At 43.5% G+C, this 26245-nt stretch overlaps 1 protein-coding gene across 1 annotated transcript in view; it reads left to right on the top strand.

Moving 5' to 3' along the window:
• Window positions 1–26245, top strand: part of LOC111959411 (diacylglycerol kinase beta-like) — a 142065-nt gene that overhangs the window by 105578 nt on the left and 10242 nt on the right. The window contains exons 22-23 of the mRNA XM_023980927.2: window positions 9688–9778; window positions 13502–13703. Coding sequence (XP_023836695.1) covers window positions 9688–9778; window positions 13502–13703 — 293 coding nt within the window. The remainder of the gene's footprint in view (window positions 1–9687; window positions 9779–13501; window positions 13704–26245) is intronic.

Genomic DNA, 26245 nt, shown 5'->3' with positions numbered 1-26245 from the left:
TGACCACACCACGAAACACACAGACACACACCACACACACTGACACACACACGACAGCAGCAACCACCAGCACCCTCCAGTGGTCTTTTACGTGCATCGGTAATCTCTTTTGATGTTAATCTGCTTTCATTTCCAGGACTTTGCGTTGACTATTCCCCCCCTGATTGCCTGCTCTGCTCACTTATGTTTTCCGATTGAGATGACCACAGTAAAGAGAGCATCGAACATAAACATAGCCAAAAGCAGTGGGATGGGCTTTTGATAGTGCAGGTGAGGGAAGAGTGGTTTGCCTGGTTCTGTCTGTCCTCTTTGATGCAAGTCGCCCTGGGAGGCCTGTGTGTGTGTGTCTGTTTTGTGCCGTGGGGCGTGCATTGGTGTGCGTGTGAAGGTCCGTGCATCAGGGGGAGTATAGGAAGGGACAACAAGATATTGTGCGCATAGGCGGAGCTATATACATGGAGCAGCATGCATAAATATTTAATATAATAATATTAATCTATACACTGATCTGGCTGGCTGGTTGTCTGACTGGCTGGCTGGTTGGTTGTCTGTCTGACTGGCTGGCTGGCTGGCTGGTTGTCTGTGCCATTAGGCTAGCATCCCAGACAGAGACAATAATGTAGCACTGGCCTGGCTATGGACGTTTACATCAAGGCTGCAACTATTCAATTTGACATCAATTTCAGTGTCAAAGCAATGCTCTGTGAACAACCCTTTGGTTTTTAATACTTCATATAACGTAATCGTTACCTTATTAAATATTGATTGGTACAGGACAGTTGCTCTCGATCTACAGTTCATCAGAGACTGGGCACTTTGGTCTCAATGAGTGATCTTTGACATGGCTAAATTCAGAGTGAGTGGCATAAGGGGTCCGTGGTTTGTTCTCTCTGTCACACACACATTTTCACACACTGCCCCCCTCCCCCTTGTGGGACTTTTTGGGAGGCGAGGAACGTGTGAGATTTGACACTTCAGTCAGTGGAGCAGCCATCAGCAGGCATGATTCCCAGTAGTACCAGTATTACCAGTATTTATTTATTTAACTAGGAAAGTCAGTTAAGAACTAATTCTTATTTACAATGACGGCCTACCCCGGCCAAACCCGGACGATGCTGGGCCAGTTGTGCACCGCCCTATGGGACTCCCGATCACGGCCGGATGTGATACAGCCTAGATTCAAACCAGGGACCGCTGTGCCACTCGGGAACCAGTAGCACCAGTATTACCAGTAGCACCGGTAGCACAAGCAGTACCAGTTTTACCGGTAGTACCAGCAGTACCAGTATTACCAGTAGCACAAGCAGTACCAGTATTACCAGCATTACCAGTTTTACCAGTGTGTATGTGTGCGTGTGGAGAGAGGAAGTTGTAGATTAGGAAGTGTTGGATTGCCCTGTAAAAAACAAGAAAGAATCTCTAGATGTTTTTGTTGGTTTGATTACAATGACAATGCAGTGTCTTGGTTAAAGCCCAATGGTTTCTCAGAGGTATCAACGCAGATAAGAGGAGAGGCAGGTAGGCCAGCTAGGTTGCATTTAACCAGGAGTGTAATGAAAGACCGAGTTTCACTTTTGACATTATTTTATCCAGGCTGTATCACATCCGGCAATGATTGGGAGTCCCATAGGGCGGCGCACAATTGGCCCAGCTTCGTCCGGGTTTGGCCGGGGTAGGCCGTCATTGTAAATAGGAATTTGTTCTTAACTGACTTGCCTAGTTAAATAAAGGTTACATATGGTCACTCTTTCAATTCAGTCACCACTGAAAGAGGAGGGGGGAGAGGGGCTTTGACAGGAGATGTGAGAGACAGCCACCCATGTGTGAGAATGGAACTCTCCTTGCCAGAATGGGTTAATGGGGCTCCTCCTTCTCTAGGGGATGGGATCTTAACTCCTTTGATCATCCTTCATTTGTAAAACCGTACTTCCCCCATCTCCTCTCTTGGCATCTCCAATCATTGGACTGGTAGTGAAGTCGAGTTTTCTTACCAATGGAAATGTTATATACTGTATAGTTCAAATGTAGTAGACTAGATGGTTAGTGGACCATTCCAAGAGCATTTAACGTCTGAGCGGAGAGCACTGACCCCGATCTGGATCTGTGCTGCAGTTCAAGCTGCTGTCAATATGAATTATTCTCAAGCTAATCGGGGCTTTGCTTCGTTATTTTCACATTGATTAATCAAGTTCAATCAATGTAATCTGCCTGGCTGTGTGAGGAGCAGAAAGGGAGTCTGTCTGCCTCTCATGGTAGTGCTCCTGCTCTCTGTGCACACTGTATGTGTGTGTTTACTGTATGTGTGTGTGCTTACAATATGTGTGTGCGTCTACTGTATGTGTGTGTGTCTACAGTATATGTGTGTGTCTACAGTATGTGCGTGTTTCTACTGTATGTGTGTGCTTACAGTAAGTGTGTGTGCTTACAGTATGTGTGTGTGTGTGTCTACTGTATGTGTGTGTCTACTGTATGTGTGTGCGTCTACTGTATGTGTGTATAACGGATGTGAAATGGCTAGCTAGTTAGCGGGTAGCGCTAATAGCGTTTCAATCAGTTACGTCACTTGCTCTGAAACCTAGAAGTAGTGTTGCTCTGCAAGGGCCGCGGCTTTTGTGGAGCGATGGTTAACGACGCTTCGTGGGTGGCTGTTGTTGATGTGTGCAGAGGGTCCCTGGTTGGCCGGGTGTCGGGGCGAGGGGACGTACTAAAGTTACTGTTACATGTGTGTCTACTGTATGTGTGTTTTCTACTGTATGTGGTGTGTTTACAGTATGTGTGTGTGTGTCTACTGTATGTGGTGTGTCTTGTATGTGTGTGTTTCTACTGTATGTGTGTGTCTACTGTTGTGTGTGTTGTTGTCTTACGGTATGTGTGTGTTACTGTATGTTGTGTGTGTCTACTGTATGTGTGTGCTTACAGTGTGTGTGTGTGTGTGTGTCTACAGTGGTGTGTGTGTGTGTGCTTACAGTATGTGTGTGTGTTACTGTGTGTGTGTTACTGTGTTGTGTTGGTGTCCATGTATGTGTGTTCTCTACTGTATGTGTGTGTGTCTACTGTTGTGTGTGGTGTCTACTGTATGTGTGTGTGGAACTGTATGTGTGTGTCCTGTTATTGGTGTGTGCATACTGTATGTGTGATGTGTTTCTTGTAATGTGTGTGTGTTACTGTATGTGTGTGCTGTGTCTCTGTATGTGTGTGTGTCTACTGTATGTGTGGTCTACTGTATGTGTGTGTCTTACTGTATTGTGTGTGTGTCTACTGTATGTGTGTGTGTTACTGTATGTGTGTGTTTCTACTGTATGTGTGTGTTGTGTGTGTGTGTGTGTGTGTGTGTGTGCTGTGTGTGTGTGTGTGTGTGTGGTGTGTGTGTGTGTGTGTGTGTGTGTGTGGTGTGTGATCTTGTGCATGTGTGTGCTTGACAGGTGGTGTAGTGTGTGGGTGTCTACAGTATGTGTGTGTGTCTAGGTTGTGTGGTGTGTTACTGTATGTTGTGTGTGTGTGGTGTCTACTGTATGTGTGTGTTCTACTGTATGTGTGTGTTTTCTACTGTATGTGTGTGTGTGTGCTCTACAGTGTGTGTGTTGTAGTGTCTACTGTATGTGTGTGTTACTGTATGTGTGTGTGCTACTGTATGTGTGTGTGCTGTATGTGTTGTGTTCTACTGTATGTGTGTGTTTCTTGTAATGTTGTGTGTCTACTGTATGTGTGTGTGTGGTGTGGTCTACTGTTGTGTGTGCGTTACAGTAAGTGTGTGCTTACAGTGTGTGAGTGTGTTACTGTATGCGTGTGTGTCTACTGTATGTGTGTGTCTGTAAGTGTGTGTTTATAATATGTGTGGCGTCTACTGTATGTGTGTGCTTACAGTAAGTGTGTGCGTCTACTGTATGTGTGTGCGTCTACTGTATGTGTGTGCGTCTACTGTATGTATGTGCGTCTACTGTATGTGTGTGCGTCTACTGTATGTGTGTTGTGTGTGCGTCTACTGTATGTATGTGCGTCTACTGTATGTGTGTTGTGTGTGCTGATATGTACAGAAAACTGTGTGTTAGTGGTTGTTTGATGCGTTTGAACCTGTCATGTCCTGCTGTTATGTTCCTGTGGTGCAAAAGATAAATATACCCATAGTCCTCTCTGTTGGCTGGTGCTGACTCGCTGCCAGACAGTAGCTCTCATCTCTGACAAGCCAGCTCAAATCATATGGCGTAATTATTTTTAGGACTCTGAGATCATACACTGTCTTTATAGCTAATGTTTCAGTGTTAGATCTCTTAGTGTGTGTGTGTGTGCGTCCGCATCCCTTTATACAGTATGTGTGTCAGATCACTGTGTGTTGCCTAGTCTCAGATCAGTGTAAAGGACTGTCCTCTCCTCTTCACCCACAGACCTTCTCCTCAAATCACATTTTATTGGTCACATACACATATTTAGCAGATGTTATTGCGGGTGTAGCTAAATACTTGTGTTCCTAGCTCCAACAGTGCAGTAATATCTAACAATACACCCCCACAGACTGTCTCCTCTCCCCCTCCCCCTGTCATTGGCTGAACCTGTTAGTGTAGTCTACGGCAAGGAGCGAGGGTCAGAGGTTATAAAACCATGGGCGGGCGGCTGCTGCATGGCATCACCCCTTGGGCAGGGATATACCCTAACAAGGAAAGTGTCAACGCAACATTTAAATGGTTATTAATGGCTTCCCTGAATAACCTAACCTCCTCCCAACCAATCAGGACAGTGTAAGACAATGATCTGAAACTGGGATTTTTATTTATTTATTTTTATTTAACCTTAATTTAACTAGACAAGTCAGTTAAGAACAAAATCGTATTTACAATGACGGATAACTCTTACTTAATCAGCAGCTTTCTCAACACAATGAAGCAGGTCTTTAGATTGATGGAAGCTGGTCATCTGATTGGATTGACTGAGATCCCAGATCAGGGTTAGTTACTGGGATTAGAAGTATTCACACACGCACATCCCTATCCCTCATCTCATTTCCCACCAAACCTAACACCCCACGGCCATTTTATCATCAGCACCCCCCTCTCCCGCCCCCCATCCCCTCCTATCTCTAGGTGTTGCCACACACACAGCCCCCTCCTGTCTGTTTGTCTGTCAGGCCCTGTATCTCAGTCAGGATTGTGCGTATAAAGGCTGATGTTGCTGCCCATGCAAGATGAGGTGAGCTTTGACTGATCTGTACCAGAGATACAGGGAGGGGAGGGAGGAGAGGAGGGGGCAGGGGGAGGTCAGCAGGTCACTGCTCTCACAGGGGAATTGGAGAGATTGTTATCACTCTGAGGGGGATGGGCCAGATGAGAGGGTAATGGGAAGGGAGGAGGGAGGGTCGGGGGACACAGCCCTGTTAGGGGCAGGAAGAGTAGAGACGGGGGAGGGCGTGGGCAGATGGATGAGTCTGCGTGCCCCCAGGCCTTTTCTGAATTTTAAGCCACTGTTTTAACCACATAAAACCTGTATTCTACATCTAGGTTTTTACTCCCCTCCATTTCCCATGCATACTTCCATGCAGCTACAATCTCCTCCCTCTGTTATTGAAATATGAATCCATCCATCAACGTTGGTTGGTTGTGTTTGGCTGGGCAACAATCAGGAAGACTGATCAGTATTTGCTTCCTGAGGGCACAGTTAGCACAGTTTGAACCGGTGAACTCATAGCCCTGAATTCACCAGCCCCAGGCTTTACAGACAGACAAGCACAGCCTTGCATATTGAGCTGGAACTCTCAAGCATATGAATGAAAAACCTTTTCTTATCAGGCTGCACACAAAAAAGGCCCCTATCCACTACCCAGCTAGCACATAATGTTCTGGAACCATATATATCTTAGAACTTGGTGAGAGCCTGGTTGTCCTATGCTTATTTTGTATACAACCATCCCACAATGTTCAGGGAATGGTGCATGATACCCAGCTAGCACAGAACGTTCTGAGAACCATATGTTTCTTAGGTGGTAATTTCAGTACTTCAGCATGACATTTTCTACAGGTTTCCTCATGGTTCTATTTAAAGTAATGTTCTCAGAACGTTCAGAGAACGTTAAAAAACAACGTACTTCTGTGGGAATTTCAGTACTGCTACATAACGTTTTCTGAAGGTTTCTTCATGGTTCTATTTAAAGTCATGTTCTCAGCACATTAAGAAAACGTTCTAAAAAAACAAGAAAACATTAGTAACATTCGAAGAACGTTCTTAGAATGCTATATAAAAACATATACATTCCGTTCTCAGCATCAACAAAACTCTTGTTAAGTGTGTTCAGGTGTGTTGGACACGCCCACTAAATGGCCACACCTGATCTTAATGAATGCTTGTTTCCTTTGAAAGGGGGTCTGTTTGAATAGACTAAAATGAACAGCTTTGTGTCAGTTAAAAAAACATGACATGTTAGCTCCATCCTGGTGGCACAGTGAACTAATTCCATGGACAGGGAAAAGATCATAGGTCCAATTCTCACTGATGCTGTGCCACAATAAAACATGTTTGCATGATTAATACCTAAGGAAATGAATGTCCATGTGTCCTATCTGTGCTTGTTGTTCAAAACACTTAACCTAAGCTAGTAGTGTTATTGAAACATGTTCTTGGAATATGATTCATTTACTTTCCAGTAACCTATTATTTCCATTCTCAGAACGTTAATAAAACCTCCCAGGAAAACTTTCAGGGAACCATAGTAAAACATTCTCAAAACCTCCCTGCAACTTAAAAAAATAAAAAAAAWTTTTTTTGATTTTACCAGTCAGGAATCGTATAGCTTTGTTCCCAGAACCAATGGGAAACCAAAAACATATGCTCCCACAAGTTCCAAGGAACTGAATGTCCTAGCTGGGTTGTGCCAGTAGGCTGTGAGCCTAGGCCAATGCTGCTTTATTCTGTAGATTTCTGAAGGTTTTTCTCTGCTCTTAGCCAGGCTCAGTGGGATACACGCAGGGCTTGTGGTAGTGGTACAGTAGCTTTGTCTCCCTGTCGCTCTCCTCTGTCCACAGGAGAGAAAAAAACCTTTGAGTTAATCCCATTTTTACAGCGCTTCTCAAGTGGAAGCTAGCTAATGAGGTTAGGCGGTTCGGCTCATTGAGAATTGAAACCATGCCTAATTGTGTTCTCAAATATGCTCATAATCCTTTCATTTGACAGAGCAAAGGTTTCTAGTGAACAGTAAGGTGAGTGTGAGGATGATTGAACATTGAACAAGGTCTTAAAGTAACAGTGGAGTATTATAGGGCAGCCAGGGACAGTGCGCAGGTATCAACTAAAATTAATTATATTTACAGTTGACTGGTGGGATATATAGGCCTACTGAAAGTACCTAGCAGATCTCTCACATAAGATATTGACACATCGTATTGTTTGTTTCTTTATTCCTATTCTACTGAAATATGTGTATCCATAGATGTCTACTGTCTGGAGACCCCTGTCTGCACCTGCCTTACATGAAGGGTTGCTATGCCCACATGGCAACAGAGCTTGTTTTGCCAATAACCATGTTGTCAGCATCAGCAAGGCAACCCCATGTTTCTGGAGCACACTGTAAAACAGCCATGATTTTTGGTTAGCCACCAGCAGCATAGAAGGACACACAAATTACTGTTTGTTTTGACCAGACTGACCTGTGAGTGAATTGTGTATTTTACTGTCGTTGGTGAGGAGAACACGTTTCCAGAGGAGCGGTGAGCTTTCATTGGCCTGTGCTTGTACAGGAAGAGGTGCACATATTGTGTAAGACCATGCAGTTAATGGCTGAAGGCTGATTCTGGCAGTCTGAGATTTACAGCCTTGTCTGTCTGGCTGATCAGTATCAAGACACAGTCTGTCTGTCTGTCTGTCTGTGAGTCCAGGGCGGTGATCAAACAGTACAGGCAAATCACAAGAGAGGTAGACATTCTGGTGGAAAAATAGGGCCCAATGAGTCTGGGTGTGTGTCCTCCTTTATCTATGTCTGTCTCTCTCGCGCACACACACTCACACTAGGGCAGGGTGTCCAACTCATTCCATGGAGGGACTAGTGTCTGCAGGTTTTTGTTTTTTTCCTTTCAATTAAGCCCTAGACAACCAGCTAGGGGGAGTTCCTTACTAATCAGTGACCTTAATTCATCAATGAAATAGAAGTAAGGACACTCTGCCCTCTGTCTGTCTCACTGAGCTTTCTCTGGTCCATCACTCTTTCACCAGGACTGGGGAGGTTAAAAAGATTGAAGAGCAGGGCTCAGTAGGACAGTATGTCCCAAGTCTTTACAATACAGACCCACTTAGATAGGCAGTTCTTTCCCCTGGGGACAAGGATATTGTAACCTGATCAGAGAATGGAGGAAATATGATGATTCAATCTAGTTAAATGTAATTGCAGTTAAGTTCATTTCCATAATGTTTAGTTTAACTCTCTCTCTCTATTGAACCCAGGCTGTGTTGACAGCCAGGAGCATGGGTCCTTTGTCTTTTTTTTTTACATGTATCTTTGTTGTGTGCAGAAATAAATCACTGTAGAGAAGCATTGGACTGTGGGCAGAAATAAATCACTGGAGAGAAGCATTGGACTGTGGGCAGAAATAAATCACTGGAGAGAAGCATTGGACTGTGGGCAGAAATAAATCACTGGAGAGAAGCATTGAACTGTGGGCAGAAATAAATCACTGGAGAGAAGCATTGGACTGTGGGCAGAAATAAATCACTGGAGAGAAGCATTGGACTGCGGGCAGAAATTAATCACTGGAGAGAAGCATTGGACTGCGGGCAGAAATTAATCACTGGAGAGAAGCATTGGACTGCGGGCAGGCCTTTTATTTCTTTAGCTACAGTTTGTTTGGCCCAGAACAGGTTTTTCTGAAGGTTAGTGTGTTTGGGATGTGCATATCCCCTTTGTATGTGTCTTTGTTACTATTGTAAATCACAGAAAAAGTGATACATCTAGATTTTAAAAATGCCAAGCAGTTCACCTCTGACAAACCAAACTCCAGGGCAGAACTGAACATGAACTTCAACTTTGTTAGGCTCAAGGTTGTTGGCATGTTTTTGAATCAGGGGGGAAAAACATTAAACATGATCTTATGGTAGCCTCGGGCGCTGTTCCACACCCAAAGTCATTGTTGTCATGCCAGCCTTGGCATAGGGGTACTGAAGCGAAAATGTGTTTATTGTCGCAATGTCAAAGCAGCACTAAAGTGACTGGGCATGGTGTTGTCCTTTGTGCTTCATTGCTCTGAAAATGAAATACTGTCCCCTAGTTGAGTTTAGGCTGGGTTAGCAGCACTTCAAGTTGATCCTCACATTTTATTTTACCAGGCAAGTCAGTTAAGAACAAATTCTTATTTTCAATGACAGCCTAGGAACAGTGCCTTGTTCAATAGATTGTTTCCTTGTCAGCTCAGGGCTTTGATCTCGCAAGCTTTCAGTTAATCGTCCAACACTCTAACCACTAGGCTTCCTGTTGCCACATGACAGCAAACGTGACAGATACCTGTCAAAAGTTGTTGTTTTCAATTTCCCACCTGGCATGACTCATAGAGTCTAGGACAACTACAACATGTGCATACATTTCACATTCCACGTGCCATGGGCTTGACAGATTCAGCCATCATTGAATAATATAAGTACATTACACCTCCACTGCAGGAGGACCCCTGATGACACGTTCTCTCCTCATCTTCCTGCTCCTTCCTGTTTGGTTTACAGAATGAAGAACAAGTTGTGGTACTTTGAGTTTGGCACCACTGAGACCATCTCTGCCACGTGCAAGAAACTCAATGAGTGTATCGAAGTCGAGGTGAGTCAACGCTATACCCTTCGGCTGGAGATCACATTTACATTTTACATTTGAGTCATTTAGCAGACACTCTTATACAGAGGGACTTACAGTTAGTGCATTCATTTTAAGATTATTTGACAAACCCAAAATGTCATCTCTCTCTCTCCTCCTCTCTGTCTCTCTCTATCCCCTCAAAAGGTATTTAAAACTTTGGCTGGAGATGAGTTGACACACCAACATCTCATGATTCCCATTTTGTATCAACACGTCTTATAGACATGAATCTTGAGATGAGAAAGTTTAATCAGTTCATCGCTGTTGTAGAATGTTTTGACAGGCTTTTACCTGCAAACTTTTAAAAATCTCTTGAAAGACATCAAAGATATTAAACCAAAGTATTTAACTCCCATGGGGCAGCTAGCTATTCTTATCTCTCAGCAAATGCTTCATCAAGCCAGCCTGTCAGGTAACTGACTGTACTGCTGAGAGAGGACACGTTGCACGCAGACACACACACATACACACATATATATACACACACACACACACACACACATACACACATATATATACACACACACATACACAGCATATATATACACACCCACACATACACCACATATATATAACACACACACATACACAATATATATATATACACAACACACACACACACCACACACCACACACACACACACACACACACACACACACACACACACACACACACACCACACATCACACACACACACAACACACACACACAACAACATATATAGATTAATACACACACACATACACACATATATATACACACACACAAAAGGAATTGACAAACACACCAATTTAGTCTATGTTGATATAAAGTAGCAGTGATAATGTGTGTGTATAAAATTGCACCCCATACTCTTTACATAGTGCACTGCTTTGACGAGAGCCCTATGGAGAGTAATGCACTATATAGGAAGCCGAGTGCATTTGGGACACTCCATAGTCTGGGGTAATATACAGTATTATGTCACATTTTTCAGACCTTAGAAGTGAACCAGAGACACAAATTAACCTAGTCTATTAACCTAGCCTGGACCTAACGCGATAATGTTTTAATCATTACTATTAAACCAAACTGCAAACCTCACATTACCCGGCAGCTCCCTTGGCTGGCTAGTAATCGTCAGGTTTTTGGAAAAGCTTACGATGTGTTACTTCAAGTCCCACACATGTTATTCTCAGTGAATAAACACACACACAACACACACCGCACGCACGCACGCACGCACACAAACCACCACATGCACGCACGCACACAACACACACACGCACGCACGCACACAAACACACACACAAACACACACACACCGGTTGAACAGTCAAATCTCCAGTGTTATGCCTTGGAGCAGAGGCAGAGTGATGGGTGATGAAATGTGGCGTAACAGGATCCACCTCTAAAGTTATATCGCCCTGCAAGATGTAATTAAAACTGGGCTATTAAAAGCTCCACAGAGTAAACTTCCAGACAGAGAGAAGAAAGGGTGGTGTGTGTGTGTGTGTGTGTGTGTGTGTGTTGTGTGTGTGTGTGTGGTGTTTGTGTGTGTGTGTGTGTGTGTGGTTGTGTGTGTGTGTGTGTGTTGTGTGTGTGGTGGGTGTGTGTGGTGTGTGTGTGTCCTGAAACTGTTTTTTCAATGGCACTAAACCCTCTGATGTCATAAAGATTTCTTTGCTCTGACAGCACTAGAGGGCTGTGGTACATGATGTGGTACATTCCAACATCATTTGCTTTCAATGAGGGTGGTCGCTGAATTTTGTGAATGTGTTTTCTTCTTCTGTTTCTACATGGCTTATTTGAACACATTTGTTGAATTAGGACTTTATTTAAACATATGGAAAAGTGCACACATGGACCGACAGTGTTAAAGTAAGTTATTTTAGTGCAAAATCTAAACTGAGACAAAAAAACATCCACTTGATGGTACAAAATACTTATATTTTGTAGTTAATCACTAGCTGGAACATGAGAACATATTTTCCTGTGAATTTCTCCACACTCAAGGCAACATTATGTAACGTATTGATGAAAACATGTACTTTGATGCTACTGTAAATATTATTCAATGCTCTGTAATGTCTACGGGTGCACCTCCCAATAATATCCACCAAATGTACACAGTTATAAGCAGTTTTTCCATATTCTTGCAATCCTCTTTTCAGGCTGTATCAGATAGCCTTATACACTGAGTGCACAAAACATTAAGAACACATGCTCTTTCCACAACACAGACTGACCAGGTGAATCCAGGTGAAAGCCATGATCCCTTATTGAGGTCACTTGTTAAATCCACTTCAATCAGTGTAGATGAAGGGGAGGAGACAGGATAAAGAAGGATTTTTAAGCCTTGAGACAATTGAGACATGGATTGTGTATGTGTGCCATTCAGAGGGTGAATGGGCAAGACAATATATTTAAGTGCCTTTGAACGGGGTATGGTAGTAGGTGCCAGGCGGACCAGTTTGTGTCATGCTCAACAGTTTCCAGTGTGTATCAAGAATGGTCCACCACCCAAAGAACATTTGGCCAACTTGACACAACTGTGGGAATCATTGGAGTCAACATGGCCAGAATCCCTGTGGAATGCTTTCCATGCCCCGACGAATTGAGACTGTTCTGAGGGCAAAATGGGGGGTGTAACTCAATATTAGGAAGGTGTTCCTAATGTTTGGTATAGTCAGTGTATGTGGTTCACATAAAACATACTGTCATAAGACACCATCATTAGTTGTCTGTTGTCTGTGCCCAATAATGTTTGTACCATGATTTGTGCTGCTACCATGTTGTGTTGCTACCATGTTGTTGTCATGTTGTGTTGCTACCATGCTGTGTTGTCATGTGTTGCTTCCTTGCTATGTTGTTGTCTTAGGTCTCTCTTTATGTAGTGTTGTGTTGTCTCTCTTGTTGTGGTGTGTGTTTTGTCCTATATTTATATAGTATTTCTGTTTTATTTATCCCAGGCCCCCGTCCCCGCAGGAGGCCTTTTGCCTTTTGGTAGTCCGTCATTGTAAATAAGAATTTGTTCTTAACTGACTTGCCTAGTTAAATAAAGGTTAAATACATTAAAAATATATATTTAAAAATAGCATAGGTTAAATGAAAACACAAGGTCGTAATCTTTATAGTTTTTTTCCTTGAATGTAAGCGCGAAATAGACAATGATCACTAAGTACTTTTTGAAGAGGAGCCCTTGTGACACTCTAATGATCAGAAGGACCCGCGCTGCGAAGCCTCCTTGAAGTTACTTCAGCCATAGAGTTCTCTGTCTCAGTTCTCTGTCTCAGTTCTCTGTCTCAGTTCTCTGTCTCAGTTCTCTGTCTCAGTTCTCTGTCTCTGTTCTCTGTCTCAGTTCTCTGTCTCAGTTCTCTGTCTCAGTTCTCTGTCTCAGTTCTCTGTCTCTGTTCTCTGTCTCTGTTCTCTGTCTCAGTTCTCTGTCTCAGTTCTCTGTCTCAGTTCTCTGTCTCAGCTCTCTGTCTCAGCTCTCTGTCTCAGCTCTCTGTCTCTGTTCTCAGTCTCTGTTCTCTGTCTCAGCTCTCTGTCTCAGTTCTCTGTCTCAGCCATTGTCTCAAGTCTTCGTACGTAGTCTCTCTCTCTCTACTCTCTCTCTCTCTATCCCCCTCTCTCTCTCTCCCTGTCTCGCTTTCTACCTCTCGTTCTCTACCTCTCTCTTTATCTCTCTCTCTCTGTCCCCCAAGTGTGACGGTATCATCCTGGACCTCAGCAGCACGTCATTGGAAGGCATCGCCGTCCTCAACATACCCAGCATGCACGGCGGCTCCAACCTGTGGGGAGAGACCAAGAAGAGGCGGAACTACAACCGCATGAGCAGGAAGGTTCCGGATAGGATGCCCACCAGTACCATTATCGATATAAAGGAGCTCAAGTTCTGTGTTCAGGGTGAGTCAACTACCCCCCCCCCCCCACACACACACACACAACACCAGTATGATGTACCCTCTTCACAGTATTGTGAACTTTTTACATTATTCTTTTCAGCACAGTTCCATTAACTATGGTGGATGCGCAACCAGGCCAGCTCAGTACAGCTTGGTTTTGCTCCGCTTGGAATGGTTTGGCTCAGTACAGCTTGGTTTGGCTCCTCTTGGATTGGTTTGGCTCAGTACAGCTTGGTTTGGCTCCTCTTGAATGGTTTGGCCTGCAGTAAGCTTGGTTTGGCTCCTCTTGGATTGGTTTGGGCTCAGTACAGCTTGGTTTGGCTCCTCTTGGATTGGTTTGCTCAGTACAGTTGGTTTGGCTCCTCTTGGATTGGTTTGGCTCAGTACAGCTTGGTTTGGCTCCTCTTGGATTGGTTTGGCTCAGTACAGCTTGGTTTGGCTCCTCTGGATTGGTTTTGCTCAGTACAGCTTGGTTTGGCTCCTCTTGGATTGGTTTGCTCAGTACAGCTTGGTTTGGCTCCGCTTGGATGGTTTTGGCTCAGTAGCTTGGTTTGGGCTCTCTTGGATGGTTTGGCTCAGTACAGCTTGGTTTGGTTCCTCTTGGATTGGTTTTGCTAGTACAGTTGGTTTGCTCTCTTGGATTGGTTTGGTCAGTACAGCTTGGTTTGGCTCCTCTTGGATTGGTTTTGCTCAGTACAGCTTGGTTTGGTCCTCTTGGATTGGTTTTGCTCAGTACAGCTTTGTTTGGCTCCGCTTGGATTGTTTGCTCGTACTGGTTGGTCTCTTGGTTGGTTTTCAGTACAGCTTGGTTTTGGCTCCCTTGGATTGGTTTTGCTCAGTACAGCTTGGTTTGGCTCCCTTGGATTGGTTTTGCTCAGTACAGCTTGGTTTGGCTCCGCTTGGATTGGTTTTGCTCAGTACAGCTTGGTTTGGCTCCTTTGGATTGGTTTTGCTCAGTACAGCTTGGGTTTGGCTCCTTTGGATTGGTTTGGCTCAGTAAACGCTTGGTTTGGCTCTCTTGGATTGGTTTTACCTCAGTAGCAGCTTGGTTTTGGCTCCTCTTGGATTGGTTTTGCTCAGTACAGCTTGGTTTGGCTCCTCTTGGATTGGTTTTGCTCAGTACAGCTTGGTTTGGCTCCTCTTGGAATGGTTTGGCTCAGTACAGCTTGGTTTGGCTCCTCTTGCATTGGTTTGGCTCAGTACAGCTTGGTTTGGCTCCTCTTGGATTGGTTTGGCTCAGTACAGCTTGGTTTGGCTCAGTACAGCTTGGTTTGGCTCCTCTTGGATTGGTTTGGCTCAGTAGTGGGAAAGCCCTAAGGTGTGAAGTGGGACCCGTTCTGGCCAATATGTCACCACTATATAACTTTAATCAATATGTCACCACTATATAACTTTAATCATTATGTCACCACTATATAACTTTAATCATTATGTCACCACTATATAACTTGAATCATTATGTCACCACTATATAACTTTAATCATTATGTCACCACTATATAACTTTAATCATTATGTCACCACTATATAACTTTAATCATTATGTCACCACTACTATATAACTTTAATCATTATTTCCATCCCTGATTTCAGACATTAGGATTTGGTGTAATGTTTTTCTATGGGTGTCAAAGGATCCATTGTGTCTGATTGGTCTGCCATTTCTTGACCATACAGAGTAAGTTCCTGTGTTCTATGCCAAACATTATGTCATTTGCACACTTAAGGAAGTTTAGTATTCCCTTCCCTCTGCTCCCTAGCCCAGACTTGTCATATGGAACAAGTTAGCCTGCACTTTCTGTTGAAGCTTGGCTGTGAGAGATCACTTACTAAACAGTCCTATTGCCATATCACTGACTAAACAGTCCTAGTGCCATATCACTGACTAAACAGTGCCATATTGTAAGTGTTTCATACTGCAACAATGTCCCCCACCAGCCAGCGGCAAGAAGATTGTCAGCTCTTTGTGGTGTTGCCCGGGTGACGTTGTAACCCTCAATGAGTCATGAGCATCCTCTCTGTCCCAGAGGACATTGGGGACGAGTTACACACACACACTGCAGGACTGGTGCCCGCTGGCCTAGGTCGGTGACGAGCAGCTATTAACCTCCAAAACTGAACATTGAACACTAAGACAGTCTCAGATGCTGGGCTGCTGAATGCTGCTGGGCTAGAAGGTCTGTTTCACCCCCCCCCCCCCATCCCTCTTGGTGTGTGGTTCACCCTGCAGCTTCTGTGGTCTCTTTATTACTGTCCCGAAACCTGCTCTGTGTGTAACAGACATAACTAGGGCCTACAGTGAACATGATGATGATAATGATTGTGGTGAGGGTGAGGATGATGATGAAGAAGAAAAGGTAGATTCCTGGTTGTCACTAGTTACCAGAGCAACAAAGTCAATATTGTCTATCGTAAAAATGCGCGATTTAAAAAAAACAACTGTTGGTCTTAATTTAGGGTTGGGCATAAGGTTAGCAGTGTGGTTGGTTAAGGTTATAAAATTGGATTTTATGTAGAGAAATTGTAGAAATAGGTGGGGTTTAGCCATAATTATGACTTTGTGGCTGTGGTAACTAGCGATAACCCAGATTCCGTGTTGTCTCTTCGTTACATTCTTCCTGTCTGTGACACTGTAGCTCTTTCTCATCTGTCTCCATCTCTTTCATCCATCCTCTCTCTTTCTTCCTTAACCACCCTGCCTCTGTGCTTCTCATTCAACTGAACTAGTTGGAATCCTGTTTCCATGGAGACCCTCCGGCTCCACTGAACAAGCAAGAAAAAAAGAAAGAGAGGGAGGGAGGGAGAAAGTGAGGGAGGCTGCTGCCAGCTGTGTGACTCATCATATTTGTATTTATTTATTTGTATTTATTTAACCTTTATTTATCTAGGCAAGTCAGTTAAGAACAATTCTTATTTACAATGACGGCCTAGGAACAGTGGGTTAACTGCCTTGTTCAGAGGCAGAACAGATTTCTATCTTCAACTGCCCTCCAGGCAGCCTTCACTGTTCTCTGCTAACCTGCCTTTCAGCACTACCGTATTGTAACATACTGTATAGTACTGTACACTCTCACGTTGTCACCCTCCCACCCAGCCCCCCACCAGACCGCCTCAGACCGCCTCATTAATACTGTCTGTCCCGTCTGAGGCCAACGCCCAGCCCCTGTCCTGGCACAGCAACCTGTTCTAACATCTTCTAGTCCAAAGGTTCTCCAACAAGAGGACATTCTGTCCATATGCTGCCTGTAGTATTTATAGCCTGAGAAAACAGAGGAGAGGAGACATTTATCCACTAACACACACACACATACACATCAGTGGAGGCTCCTTAGAAGAGGAAGGGGAGGACCATCCTCCTCAGTTAATTTCATAAAAGTCCAAATAGTGAAACATTTAAAAAGTTATCCTTTTTAGATAAAACTGTGCTAAATATATTCACGTCACCAAATAATTGTTTAAAACACACTGTTTTGCAATTAAGGTATTTTTATTTTATTTTTTAGGAAAGTCAGTTAAGAACAAATTTGTATTTACAATGATGGCCTTCCCAGGCCAAACCCTAACCCGGACGACACTTGGCCAATTGAGCGCCGTCCTATGGGACTCCCAATCACGGCCGGTTGTGATACAGCCTGGAATCGAACCAGTCTCTGTAGTGATACCTTTAGCACTGAGATGCAGTGCCTTAGACCGATGCGCCACTCGAGAGCCCCGAAGGTCTACAGTAGTAGTCTCACCAAAACTCTGTAGGCTAGCACCATGGTGTAGCCAGAGGACAGCTAGCTTCTGTCGTCTGGCTACATTGACTTAGGAGGCTCATAGTTTTCACCCTCTTCCATTGACTTACACAGTAATTATGACAACTTTCAGAGGACGTCCTCCAACCTATCAAAACACTTGCAACATGAACTGATATTTTGTCCACCCAGTCAATTAATTTCTGACACCGGTGTAACTGCTAAACTGCTTTCTGACTGTACGCTGTACTGCATGATTGTAGTGGGTTTACTAACGAGTTAGTTCTACTAGCTATGTTGACTATGACGTAAGACAACATGTAGGCTGTGTGTAGCGGTTAGCGGTCCTGATGTGAAGGTTTAGCTTGGAAAGGTTTTTTCGCCTGGTCACAGACAGCTGATGTGTTGTGCACTGAAGTCCACAAGCGAATGGAAAAGGTGAGAGGAAGAGTTGAAGGTTGAAGGAATTAAATTACATATACAATGAGCAAAGTGGTTATGCTGTTTTTATGTGGCTGCTATGAAAGTGAACTGTTTGTGTGTTCAGGGGTGTATTGATTCCGCTGATTCTGTTGAAAAAAGTTTCTTAAACGGAAGCAAAAGGAACAAAACAGGGATAAACATACCTGAATTTGTACAATAGAAACTTTATATTGCAACTGTTGGACTAAGGCTTACACCCTACATCAGCTAGATGCAGGCAAGAGTGTGCAAGGCGGTATTGAATGTGTCACTGTCTGTCACCTTGATTACTCAAAATGCTCTCGACCTGTACACCTACAGTACGTTGTAAACTTTTATTCATAGGCTAGGTTCTAGCAACCTCATGATGGGTAGAGGGAAGATTCGAGTATCATTTAGAAGCCTAAACTTTTCGATGTTCCATTAAGCTGGGTGAATGGAATATGAATGACAGTCATCCAATATGCTGATATATAGAAACAAGACCATGTTCATCAAAGAAAGTCCTAATATTCCCTCGCCTTAAATGGCACCGACCACCACTGACACACACATATGCTCAAGAGGGTACTGAGTGACAACCCTGTCCCCCCTGTCCCTTCTCAGGTGCATGCAGACACACTCACATAAACAGTGTATATGAATGCATCTCACACAATGCCATAGTGACCGTGAGCACAGTAGCTTTTGTTGTTGTGGGGACTATGGTGTGCAATTTTGGTAATTGACGTGAAGACATTTCCGCACAACATTCCCTTCTCAGATAGTTGTCCCCCACGATGAAATCGGGAAGGGGACTGTGGATCTGCCTCTGTCCGTCTGTAAGTTTTTTCGTTCGTACGTTAGTCACATGCGATATCTCATACAGCACGAAACTTGGGTGAATGATGCGTCTTGCCATAGAGATCCAGCATTTACAATATGACACTGATTGGCCAGATGGTGGCGTTATAACAAGAGATTGAAAATGCAAACTTTGAAGGGTCACGCCCCTCACCCTGTTTGACCTAAAGTCATGAAATGTGGTACATAGGTCGCTCTCCTCACAAGGAACAAATTTGCCTCAGGTCTGTCATGATGGATTTTCCACCATTTAGAATTTTGCACACATGCTCAGGGATATGAGTGTAGCTAACCCACGAGATATCTCAGACACCACCTGAGTGATTTTGACACAACTTCTGTGAATAGAGATCTGTCATTTCCAAAATGACACTGATTGGCCCAAGGGTGGCGCTGCATCATTTGTGGGGGACTACATGTTTACTTAGCCTTTTTTTGCTCTTATTATTATCTATCTTGATGCCTAGTCACTTTACCCTACCTTCATGTACATACCTACCTTAAATACCTTATTATTATCTATCCTGATGCCTAGTCACTTTACCTACTTCATGTACATACCTACTTAAATACCTTATTATTATTATCCTGATGCCTAGTCACTTTACCCTACCTTCATGTACATACCTACCTTAAATACCTTATTATTATATCCTGATGCTAGTCACTTTACTACTTCATGTAATACCTCTTCATAACTTCTTATTATCTATCTGCTTAAATACCTTATTATTATTATCTGATGCCTAGTCACTTTACCCTACCTTCATGTACATACCTACCTCAAATACCTAATTATTATCTATCCTGATGCCTAGTCACTTTACCCTGCTTCATGTACATACCTACCTCAAATACCTTATTATTATCTATCCTGATGCCTAGTCACTTTACCCTACCTTCATGTACATACCTACCTTAAATACCTTATTATTATCTATCCTGATGCCTAGTCACTTTACCCTACCTTCATGTATACCTACCTTAAAACCTTATTTATTATCTTATCCTGATGCCTAGTCACTTTACCCTACCTTCATGTACATACCTACCTCAAATACTTCTTATTATTATCTATCCTGATGCCTAGTCACTTAACCCTGGCTTCATGTACATACCTACCTCAATACCTTATTATTATCTATCTTGATGCCTAGTCACTTTACCCTGCCTTCATGTACATACCTACCTCAAATACCTTATTATTATCTATCCTGATGCCTAGTCACTTTACCTACCCTTCATGTACATACCTACCTTAAATACCTTATTATTAATCTTATCCTGATGCCTAGTCACTTTACCCTGCCTTCATGTACATATCTACCTTAAATACCTTATTATTATCTATCCTGATGCCTAGTCACTTTACCCTGCCTTCATGTGCATACCTACCTCAAATACCTTATTATTATCTATCCTGATGCCTAGTCACTTTACCCTGGCTTCATGTACATACCTACCTCAAATACCTTATTATTATCTATCCTGATGCCTAGTCACTTTACCCTAGCTTCATGTACATATCTAACTCGTATATCTCCTACCCCTGCACATTGATTTGCTACTCCCTGTTAGGGTTTGGCCGGGGTAGGGCGTCATTGTAAATAAGAATTTGTTCTTAACTAACTTGCCTAGTTAAATAAAGGTTAAATAAATACAAATAAATATAGCTCCATTCTTGTGTATTTTATTGTCCCCCACGATGAAATTGGGGAGGGGACTGGATCTGTCTCTGTCCTTACGTCTGTACGTTAATCACACGCAATATCTCACACAGCACTGGCCCAATTTTCACAAAACTTGCCATAGAGGTCCGTCATTTACAAAATTACACTGAATGGCCCAAGGCAGGAGCTTATAGTAATTAACTGAAATGTGTTAGATATCTAAATTGGTCCAAGGTGGGGCGACATGTTTACTGTTGCCTTGTTTGTGTTGTGACTTGTGAAGTACGCAATTGGAGTTGTATTGCATCCATAACATCTTATCATTGGTGATGTCCCATCTGCATTTCTGACTCCTGAACACTGCAACAGTGAACACAGCCATGGCTCCTTATACTAGCCTAACCACCATCTGGCATCCTTGGCCCTTTTCTGGTCTCTGAAAGATCAATATCATTAAATGTCAAGCAGTGTTTGTTTGCCTCTGGCACACTGATTAACAGTGCTTTTAAGCTGTCCAGTCATGATGTACCTTTAAAGGATCTGCCTTGCTTGCTATTTGCTTCACGCTCACAGGCTTGTGTGTTTATGCCTAATTGTTTTGCATGAGCGTCTGTGTGTGTGTGTAAGGATGTGGGTGTGGGGAGTTTTGCATTTTCAATGTTTTCTGGGTATATGCAATTTATGGTTATTGCGATTTCCTCTGCAGCACTGTGTTTGTTTGAATTTATTTTGTGTGTGTGTGTGTGTGTGTGTGTGTGTGTGTGTGTGTGTGTGTGTGTGTGTGTGTGTGTGTGTGGTGTGGTGTGTGTGTGTGTGTGTGTGTGTGTGTGTGTGTGTGTGTGTGTGTTTGGAACTACACACTACTTTTTTTAGCAAAAATGAAATATGGTTAAAGTAGGCAAGAATTTCCTGTATTTTTCGGCATCAGACCTGCCTACTTGAGATATTGTTTATGGTGGACTTTGAGTGATTCTGGACCTATTCCGACTGACATTTTGGTGTACAAAGCCCTCTTTAAACACCGTAAGGTCCCGTGCCTTATAATGCCACAAAGACCCATCTGTCTGCTCTCTGTTGCCACTCTCTCAGTGGAGAGAGAGTGACGTGTCACATTTTCTGGTCCATCCAGACAAATAATCTATTTCCTCTTCCTCTGAGTGAGTGACGTCATATGAACGGTGACAGTCTAGTGAGTCCAGCCGTTGTGGTTTCATCTCACTGTGATATTCTCAGCCTGATTCAGAGCTCTCAACATAAAAAAGTACTAAATAATGTCATAGAATTGAAAGAAGACTACTTTTTCTTGATCACAAAAAGGCAAAATAATTTCATGCTTAAAGCTGAAGTTGTAACGAGTCTGAACGTACTGTATTTGAATGGTGTTTCTGTCGTCAGTTATATGAAATTGTGCCGATATAGTACTGTCACAAGTATGATCATATTTATTTTACAGTTATTAGACGTGAAATGTTATAGCAAGTAATTTATAATTTGATTATCGCTATATTCAGAAAGTATTTCAGTCATTTCAAGCCCTATTGCCCCACTTTTGTTGAATAAAAATTCATATTCATAAAATTCATATAAAATTCATATTTACATAATATTTGTACACTGTACTTGACCTTGTGTCCTCAAAAGTGAGAACACCTCAGCTATTTTTTTGATTTTTAAATGACCAGAAATGTGAGTTCCAGAACTTTCTAAAACTATGCAACATTACCAGTTATTGTTAATGGCCATTTCATGAAAATTAATTAAGTTTGGGTATGTCTAGTCAGGCGGAAATCTACATTTTGCCCTATCAATAGTCTAAATTACACATCATGACTCCAGAGTGATCTGTTCATTCAATTTGTAATCTATGACATTTGTGATTTAGATCATTTTTCACAAAGTAGTTTGGATGTAGTGATCTACTTTTTCAAAGTAACTTCAGTTAAGTAAACTACACTGAGCGTACAAAACATTAGGAACACCTTCCTAATATTGAGTTGCACCCACTTTTGCCCTCAGAACAGCCTCAGTTCGTTGGGGCATGGACTCTACAAATCAAATCAAATCAAGTTTATTTTATATAGCCCTTCGTACATCAGCTAATATCTCGAAGTGCTGTACAGAAACCCAGCCTAAAACCCCAAACAGCAAGCAATGCAGGTGTAGAAGCACGGTGTCGAAAGCAAGGTGTCGAAAGCATTCCACAGGGATGCTGGCCCATGTTGACTCAGTTGTGTCAAGTTGGCTGGATGTCCTTTGGGTGGTGGACCATTCTTTCTGGTTCTAGATAGCACCTTTTTTTCTAAGAGTCAAGCCAGCTCGAGTTACAAAGCAAGGAAGGGTAGTGGTGACAATGTAAAATACTGTCTCAGTCTGTAGATGAAGTCAGGGGTTAGTTACTGCTACTGCTGTTGATGACGAAGAAATTGATAATGGTCAGATGGTCAGAGGAGGGGAGGTACTGAAGGGTCCTTTAGTGACCGGGACAGTGGTAGAAAGCACCCGTTACCACCCTCCCCCCCAACTCCATCTCTTCTGTCTCCGTCTCTCTTTCTGTCTCTCTTTCTGTCTCTCTTTCTGTCTCTCTCTCTCTCTCTCTAGCTATTGCTCTCTCTGTCTGTATGTGTGTTGTAGAGCTGTACATTGCAGGTTAAAGCCTGGCCAGGTTCCAACAACCTCTCCCTTCAGGAGTCCTCTCCATCCTCCCTCCCCCTTAACACATTCTGGTTAGAGTCACACCCTGGCCGTAGTGTGGGCTATTTCAGGGCACTGGCGTCCAGGAACATGTCTTTGTTTTGACTCTCACACAGCTAAAACAGAATGGTTTATTTTTTATTTCCCCCTGTGTTGTTTGCGATGACAGAAATAGACTAAACTATAATAAAATCAGTCACCCAGCGAGGATTGTGGGAAGAGCTATGGCTTCCTGGCACATACTTTCAACTGTCAAGAAGGTCTGGTTCAATAAGCCAATCTTTCCTATGGGAGTATATGAGAAACTTTGTAAGTGTCCCTTATATCTGAAGAGTTGGACGGTCAACCAGGTTTTTTTCCCATGAGAACTGTCATGAGAAATGAAAGTGTTGTTTCTGAATAGCATAAGAACAAAAATTCTGAGCATTTTGACAAGTGCTGCATAAAGCGTTAGAGAGTGTGAATATTCTTAGCATGTGTTACGTGAACACAAAGTGTCTAAATATACTGTATGTGAGAAAGGACGGAGAGCAGTTAATAATGATTATGTATCTGTCTCCATGGTAGCATTCCTCTGTATCCGCCCACACACCTTTACCATCCACTCACCTTCACTTTACTGCAGTAACAGTTACACGGTGTCGTCTAGTTCCTCTTAACCATCTGTCCTTACTCCGACCTCCTCTTCGGCCTCCTCTCCGGCCTCCTCTCCGGACTCCACTTGGGCCTCCTCTCCAGACTCCACTCCAGCCTCCTCTCTGTCTTCCCCTCCGGACTCCACTCCGGTGTCCACTTCGGCCTCCTCTCCGGCCTCCAATATGGCCTCTTCTCCGGTCTCCACTGATCTACACCCCGGCCTCCTCTCCAGCCTCCACTCCGGGTCTCCACTCCGATCTCCTCTATGGCCTCCTCTACGGCCTCCACTCCGGCCTCCACTCTGGCTTCCTCTCCGGCCTCCACTCCGGGTCTCCACTCCGATCTCCTCTACGGCCTCTACTCCGGCCTCCATTCTGGCCTCCTCTCCGGCCTCCATTCTGGCCTCTTCTCCGGACTCCACTCCGGGTCTCCACTCCGATCTCCTCTACGGCCTCCACTCCGGCCTCCTCTCCGGCCTCCACTCTGGCCTCCTCTCCGGCCTCCATTCCGGTTTCCACTCCGGTGTCCATTTCGGCCACCCTGAAACATTGACAGTCGGACTGTGTCAGGAGCTAGGGGACGGAGGAAGGAAACACACCCTGGATTATAAATACATAACAGAGCAATTATTGGAACACATACTGTAGGTAGGGCTACTGTAGGGGGGGCAGTACTATCAAAGCAGTTGTGTATCAAAAAGGTTCATTTTGAAAACTATTGAACTGGTATGGGAGAATAGCAGGACTGGTTGCCAAGGACTGACTACAAACATCAAACATTATTTTGTAGAACTGCTATACCCGGCGTGTTTGTGTGACAGCCCATGGCACGGCAGGAGAGCGAATCCAGTTTGGCCAGTTACCCGCCATCCATCCCACAATGCACTGGGTGTCTGTGTTATGTAAGAGGCTGATCTGCTCTACTGTTAGTGATACTGGGTGGACATCTCTCTCTCTCTTTCTCTTTCTGTCATACATTTCTCAGGGACTATAGGGAGCTGTGGTCTAAAGTTACATAATACATAAAGTTACATAATACATAAAGTTACATAATACATATCAATAGGTATTACATTTGTAGAACATTTTCAAACATTGCAATTCGTCTCAAAAGACATCATATTCATTATTAGGCCATTTATATCCAGCTAATTTGTATAGAGAAAGTTATAGTAGGTTGAATCACAGGAGGCTGGTGAGGGGAGGACGGATCATAATAATGGCTGGAATGGATTTAATGGAATGGAATGAAACCACGCTGATTCTCAAACAGCCACCCTGATCCTCAACACTGGGGCCCCTCAGGGGTGTGTACTTAGTCCCCTCCTGTACTCCCTGTTCACCCATGACTCCTTCACCATCATTAAGTGGTAGGCCTGATCACCGACAACGATGAGACAGCCTATAGAAAGGAGGTCAGAGAACGGGCAGTGTGGTGCCAGGACAACAACCTCTCCCTCAATGTGAGCAAGACAAAGGAGCTGATCGTGGACTACAGGAAAAGGTGGGCCGAACAGGCCCCTATTAACATCGACGGGGCTGTAGTGGAGCGGGTTGAGAGTTTCAAGTTCCTTGGTGTCCACATAACCAACAAACTATCATGGTCCAAACACACCAAGACAGTCGTGAAGAGGGCACGACAACACCTTTCCCCCCCCCAGGAAACTGCAAAGATTTGGCATGGGTCCCCAGATCCTCAAAAAGTTTAACAGCTGCACCATCGATAATATCCAGACCGGTGGCATCATCGCCTGGTATGGCAACTGCTCAGCATCTGACCATAAGGCGCTACAGAGGGTAATGCGTTCAGCCCAGTACATCACTGGGGCCAAGCTTCCTGCCCTCCAGGACCTATATAAATAGCGGTGTCAGAGGAAAGCCCATAAAATTGTCAGAAACTCCAGTCACCCTAGTCATAGACTGTTTTCTCTGCTACTGCACGGCAAGCGCCAAGTCTAAGACCAAAGGCTCCTTAACAGCTTCTACACCCAAGCCATAAGACTGCTGAACAATTAATCAAATGACCACCGGACTATTTACATTGACACCTCCCTCCGTTTGCTCTGTACTCTGCTGCTACTCGCAGTTTATTATCTATGCATAGTCACTTCACCCCTACCTACATGTACAAATTACCTCAACTAACCTGTACCCCCCACACACTGACTCGGTAACGGTACCCCCTGTATAATGACTCATTATTGTTATTTTATTGTTACATTTTATAATTTTTTACTTTAGTCTATTTGGTAAATATTTTCTTAACTCTTCTCGAACTGCACTGTTGGTTAAGGGCGTGTAAGAAGGCATTTCATGTTAAGGTCTACACTTGTATTCGGCGCATGTGACAAATACAGTTTGATTTGATTTATTCCATTTCAGCCATTACTATGAGCCCAATCTCACAATTAATCATAGTGTCACTAGTCACAGTGTTATAGTGTCACTAGTCACAGTGTTATAGTGTCACTAGTCACAGTGTTATAGTGTCACTAGTCACAGTGT

This window comes from Salvelinus sp. IW2-2015, linkage group LG36, assembly GCF_002910315.2.
Source record: "Salvelinus sp. IW2-2015 linkage group LG36, ASM291031v2, whole genome shotgun sequence".
Taxonomy (NCBI): Eukaryota; Metazoa; Chordata; class Actinopteri; order Salmoniformes; family Salmonidae; genus Salvelinus; species Salvelinus sp. IW2-2015.
This window is presented reverse-complemented; position numbering and strand designations above follow the sequence as displayed.